The sequence below is a fragment of the Raphanus sativus genome, unplaced genomic scaffold (assembly GCF_000801105.2).
Source record: "Raphanus sativus cultivar WK10039 unplaced genomic scaffold, ASM80110v3 Scaffold1598, whole genome shotgun sequence".
In the NCBI taxonomy this organism is placed as follows: domain Eukaryota; kingdom Viridiplantae; phylum Streptophyta; class Magnoliopsida; order Brassicales; family Brassicaceae; genus Raphanus; species Raphanus sativus.
Genome location: NW_026616907.1, coordinates 1 through 5,966, shown reverse-complemented (window position 1 = coordinate 5,966; position 5,966 = coordinate 1). Strand labels below are relative to the sequence as shown.

Genomic DNA, 5,966 nt, shown 5'->3' with positions numbered 1-5,966 from the left:
TGGATGACAGGTTCGCGGAAACAGAAAGCCAGCACAATGTTGGAGATAATTCGAGCATCCAATTGGGGGTGTTATTGGTTTGTGTATTTTAATGGATTGATAAATTCAAATCAAATCTAGTGTTATTGGTTCTATCATTTTAAATCTAATTTCAAATATGTTGTTATTGGTTTTGTGATTTTAAAATAGATTTTAGAATCAAGTGTTATTCAATAGTATAGATTTGTTTATAGATTTTATTTGAATTTGGATTTGAATGGATTTATAAATATTTTTAAGGGTAAAATTCAAAGGAGGAAATATTGAGTTGAATCTAGTTATTTGATTGGATTTATATTCCTAAACGTTAGTTGATATATTGATTCACATGATTGAGCGGAGCCTTCCTCACGAGAGATTCAAACCTGATATATTCAGGAATCTGAACAGAGCAAACAAAACTGTGACTTTAATGAATCCCCATGTAAACTTGTAGCTACTAGTGAAATCAAATTATTGTTTCTTCACAATCATATCAAAACAAAGATGCTACCTCAAAGTTGAGGAATTCAGGAATGTGAACCATAGTAATAAAAAGCAAGTATTTGATGATTCTCCATGTAAACTTTGTGGCTAATAGTGTAAATCAGCTCTTGTTTCTTCGAATACATACCACACTACAAAGATATTACCTGGAAGTTGAGACTTTTCTAAGAATCAAAACCAGAGTAAATTGGAACTCTCTCGCAACTGTCTCTTCTCTTATTGGACTTTCAGAAAAAAGAAATATATCTATAACATAGGTGCCGATGTGCCGTTTTACTAATTGGTGTGATTAAATTTCTGTGAGAGTATATGCTCGAAGAAGATAATGCACTTATCTGGTCAAACCTAATATGTTCAAATCCATTTGTTTGATTTATAATAATCCACTTATTTTCATTTTGAAATCTATATCATTGATTTTAAATTCAAATGATTTGTCAAAGATTTCTAAATCCAATCTTTTTTCTAAATCCATGAAAATAGTAGAACCAATAATCCCTACCAAATTTTGGTGAGTTGAGTGTGTCAAATTTCATTAAGGATGGTAGGGTAATCTTACACTTTTGATTTGAGGAAAATGGTAAAAACAAATTTGATTAATTCTTTTTAACTGAAAAATAAATGAATTTTTAAGAGAGATGATTATTGGTAGATTTTCTTTTGTCATCTGGACTTCTCAGTGGTGGTTATTAGATGTGTTCAGTGGTGATTATACTTTACTAGTTGTGTAAGATGCCATTTTTGTTATAAGCTTGAGAATCCTAAACTTTTTTATAATTTCTTTTCTAGCAAAAGGTTGCTGAAGAAACCATAATTTGGTTGGTTGAAGGTCCTGAGAAAGATAAACAAACGTGACAATGGGATTGATTTGTAGATGTTGTAGCTTTAGGTTTTTTGCTCTAAGATTTAAACCGTAGATTTTGTGGCTTTAAATCTAAATTTTATTGTTTTAGAATTGTTTCAAAATTTTAAAAGCATTAAACACACAAAGTTATAGAAAGTTTCAATTTTTGGTGCTAATATATTATCTTTTAAAGATTTTAAGCTCTAACTTTAGCTTGATCGCTTTCATTTTATTGGTCCAAAGAGAATTATGGTTACGTAGACCACTCCAGCCGACATGAATCACCCCATATCTAAGCAAAAGTAACAAGAATATTTGTGGGTTTTCGGTAATGGATTTTATCAAATAATTTCCAATTTTGTTTTTTTATAACGTAAGCCCACAAAGAACTACAGAAATGAAAGAAGCCCATTTACTGAGAGGTGGAAGATGAATCAATTGCTACTATCAGAACTCGCCAGAACCATAGTTGCATGACCAAAGGACTAGCAAAATGTCTGATGACCAATAGAGGGAATAAAACTAAAAGGGAATTCAGTGTTTCATTCTGTGAACATCTCTCATTAGTGTTTGGTCACTGTGAAAGGGAAGTAACTTCTTTAATAACCTCTTGTGCGAGGTCATCTGGATTATACTCAACTCCAAAGCATCTCACAACCTCCATCTTCGGATTCAACAAGTACCTATACAACCCCCAAAATGAACATTTTAGCTCTACTCTTCCTTACGAACAAACAAGGTTTTGATTTGGTTTTCGAGTAAAGGTTTTGCTTACATGTTGTGAGAAGTATCAACGAGGTAATCATCTCCATCTTCTTGAACCTTCTTGAAATAAACACGATACTCCTGTGCCATTTGCCTCATTGCACTTGCAGATCCAGTCAATCCAAGTATTCTATCATCATACTCTGCAAATAAACAAAAGTCATGAGCAACCGCAATGCAACATCTAAGAGTTAAGGAAAAAGCTTGAACACGGGCCAAAGTAAAACCAAAGGACCTTTCAAGTAGGCGTGGAGATGAGAAGGCGTATCTCGTACAGGGTCAAGAGTAACAAAGACAGGCAGAATCTTCTGGTCATGATTAGACTCTGATCAAAACAAGAAAATGCTTAGTAAAAGATCAGATTATATGAATAAATTGATGAACAAACCTAGTTTATGAACAGCTCTGGAGATCATCTTAAGCTGGTCAGGTCCAACATCAGGGGAAAACGAGTATCCAAAGTAGAGGAGAACCCATTTATCACGCAAGTCTTTCTCAGTGACAATCTTGTTCTGTGTGCTCATAAGCGTGAACGGACCTCCGATAATAGGACCTCTGACTGTTGTATTAGAACCACAGCCACAACCGCTACTATTGCTTCTGCTTGGTTGACCTTGCATATAACATAAAGGAAGCAGAGACAAGAAGATCTTTAGAAACTCTCTTATCAAAACCAACGAACCAAGAATCTCTGTATATCATACCTTTAGGAACAGCTCTCCTTTCGTCGTTGTAATGAAGAAAGGCTAAGAATCCAGTAAACCCAAGCGCAAGTGCTGGCTGCATACAAAAAAAGGAAACATCGAATCGAAACTCAAAAAAAAAAACACTAACAAAGAGATGTTTTTTTTTCTTTCAAAGAAGAGTTACAGCAGCATAACGAGCACGCGAGCGAGAGTAAGTTTGAGCGGTTCCGAGAGGCAACTGAGGTTTAAGATCTGTCCTTCCATGTGTCCCCCCCTGTCTTGTCGATTGACTGTAATTGAATGACTGAGTTCTTCTAGATGACCTAAAATTTTTGTAAAAAATTGAAGATGAAATCTGTGCTTCTAAGTCGTTATAATGTCTTAAAGATCGAAACTTTCGAATTCAATTTCCGAGAAAACCCCAATAAAAATCGAAGCTTTTATTGTACGGAGATGAAGTAAGTAACAATCGTTCTAAAGCTAAAACCCAGAACAAGCCCTAACGAGTAGGGATTTAGGGTTTAAAAGAAAGGAGAGGAGAATATGACTAACCCTCGGAGAAAACTGGCCGCCTGATTCGCACCTTGTTTGCAGGAAAGAAGAAGACGCCGAACAGCAAACATTTTTTTTTACTTTATTTCTCTTCTTATTGTCGGAAAATAATAAACATTCAAATCGAACCAAAGCTTAGAGCCATTTTTCCGAATTCGTCTACGAAACAAAAAAGAAAAATTTCACTACTTTCTTTCTCCTCCTGTCGAATCTTTTTCTTGGTAAAAAGGCAAAAGAAAGTTAATTTACTTGTGTCTTTTTTCTTGGTGCCCAAGCTCGTCTTCGTGTTTTTTTTTTTTGTGTGTAAATTATTGTTTTGGGCCGATACGTTGCATTATTGTTGGGCCCTTATAAATAACAAAACTGATTGGGCCTCAGTTTCAAGTTGGATAATAAACAACAAAATCCAGCTTCGAGATGGTTCGTTTTTTACTGTCTGTCGATAAAGAGATAGAGAATTAGTACTTGGATCTCTTTCTGATCCATACCTATGTTATGTGGGGCGTATGGTATTTGGCTTATATCAATCGCACGTCACGACAATTTCTAGTTCAAAGTATAGCCAAACCTCTCGGACCACTCTCCATTCTTTAGCCTTTGCCTCACACGTACAACAAGAAGTTTTCTATACTACAACGGTACCAACTACTAAACATTCGATTTTTTTTTCCTACAACATTCCGTTTATTTGTTCTCAGAACGTAAACATATATAATAATATATGCTAAGGAAAAGCTATCTTTGGATCATCTATGTTATAATGGAAAAGTGGCCAATCTGGGAGCCAGGGTCAGGTAATGATTCCCATGTTTGAGTTTTAAGGTCCATAACCTCGCCCTGATTCTTGGATTCATTTGCCAAACTCACAGAGATTTAAAATCAACAAGAAAACTTTTCCTCTACATTTATTGTTCTTTTACAATTTTAAAGCCAGCGCCAAGCAAAAACAAAAACAAAAAACAAGTGGCACGACCAAACGAATTAATAGAGGTTAAGCAAAGCAACCAAAGAATAAGGTAATAGATGTATATGACTCGTTCGCGCTGCCTAAAGATTTCTGTACAATTTTTTTAAGAAATAAATCTAAAAGCGATTCGCTAAAGAACGCAAGTAACGGTATGAACTTGGAACCGTAAGCACAACATTAGACCACTCAACCTTTCCCCAAACTTTACCATCTTGGCGGTTTTCAAACGAAACCAAAGCACAACAAATACTCTTTTGTAAATTACGACGAGGCAGCGCAAACTTGTCCCAAATGATTAAGAGTTTCCCACAGTACTCACCTGTTTCAATCAAACCACGTCGACAGCTCTTATTCAATGAAGACAATCCCTTGACCGGTCTCCACTCGTCACTCTCTGTGTCATACCACATGCAACTCTTCCTACGACAAGAGTAATGTATATCACCTACCTTACACCTACTTTCACCCTCGACTTTTTTTTCCGCAACGTTCCACTTACGTTTTATGGGATCATAAACAGAATCTTTATCCTCGTTGCTCCCAACGTATAAATTTCCTTCGCTAATCTCTATTTCTTTAATCACTGAAGAGAACCGGAGCTCAGCTTTAGGGTTAGGTAAAGGTTCCCATGTTTGAGTATTTGTATCGAAAACCTCACCCCAACATGATTTTCTTACGGATTTATTTCCATCATTGCAACCTCCCATTACATATATCTTCTCATCTAGTTTGCACGCAGCGGGATACGCTCGAGGTACAGTCATGTTGGGGGCGTCATGCCATTCAACACGCTCCTTGTTGCGGACTAGCATGGACGGGGACGGAGGATAGCTTTGTCTGAGTGCGTATACATCTGAACCAACCGTACAAATATACGACGGTCCGTTAGAATCATAGGAAGAAGGCACTTGTACAAAGACAGATCTCTTGTTCTCCTCCTCGCCAGGTTTTATCCAGAGGGTGTACCATGTTGGAATAGGACGGTCAGGAAATTGTAAACATATAGAAAAGATTTCTTCTTGTGTTTGGTGGTGAAACCGTGCGTGGTTGAGCTCAATGGATAAGATGAGGGAGTGAAAGGTTTTGGAGACTAAGGAGAGTTTAGGGTAGTAGGACATCGATACGCGGGCTAAGCAGTTTAGTATGATTACATCTGGAAGCGACAAAAACGACTGTGGAGGTGTAAGCGACAAAAACGACTGTGGAGGTGGGTTATGTTTCCTCTTTTTCCACGGTGGTTCGACTATGAGACTTGTAGCCGCAGAGGCGACGGCTTGAACCCAAGAGTATAACATTAGTGTAAACCCACGATTAGGTCTTTCCGAAAACACTATCAAGTTTATAAATACTTCCGTTTTTGATATTGAAAACTAAACGCCTGATTTTGTTTAATTATCTAGTCGATCAGTTTACAAAACTAAAACATAAAGGGCTTAATGAATCAAGGATTTGAGTAAACAGAAAAAATCTTAGATTTGAGTAAATCTTCAAACAATTTGTTACAAGTTTCCAAGGTTTTTAAAGAATTTCAAGAGTTTTTTTTTAAATCTTTATGTTTTAATATTTATTCAAAATAATATTTTATTTTTAAATTACTACAACTTGATATTTTTATTGTTTTATGAAA

General features: G+C 36.0%; 2 protein-coding genes across 2 annotated transcripts; both read right to left on the bottom strand.

The window, feature by feature from the left end:
- Positions 1-1,715: 1,715 nt before the first annotated feature.
- LOC108820788 (protein SCO1 homolog 2, mitochondrial) lies at positions 1,716-3,599 on the bottom strand. Its single transcript, XM_018593793.2, has 7 exons — positions 3,373-3,599; positions 3,005-3,143; positions 2,839-2,914; positions 2,523-2,747; positions 2,370-2,459; positions 2,145-2,277; positions 1,716-2,052 (listed from the first exon to the last, which is right to left on the bottom strand). The coding sequence occupies exons 1-7, from the start codon at positions 3,441-3,443 to the stop codon at positions 1,944-1,946; spliced, it is 843 nt and encodes a 280-aa protein (XP_018449295.2). The 5' UTR covers positions 3,444-3,599; the 3' UTR covers positions 1,716-1,943.
- A 670-nt stretch (positions 3,600-4,269) lies between these two features.
- Positions 4,270-5,702, bottom strand: LOC130504466 (F-box/kelch-repeat protein At4g39753-like). The gene has a single exon (XM_056999079.1). The coding sequence runs from the start codon at positions 5,632-5,634 to the stop codon at positions 4,456-4,458; it is 1,179 nt and encodes a 392-aa protein (XP_056855059.1). The 5' UTR covers positions 5,635-5,702; the 3' UTR covers positions 4,270-4,455.
- Between the last annotated feature and the right edge of the window lie 264 nt (positions 5,703-5,966).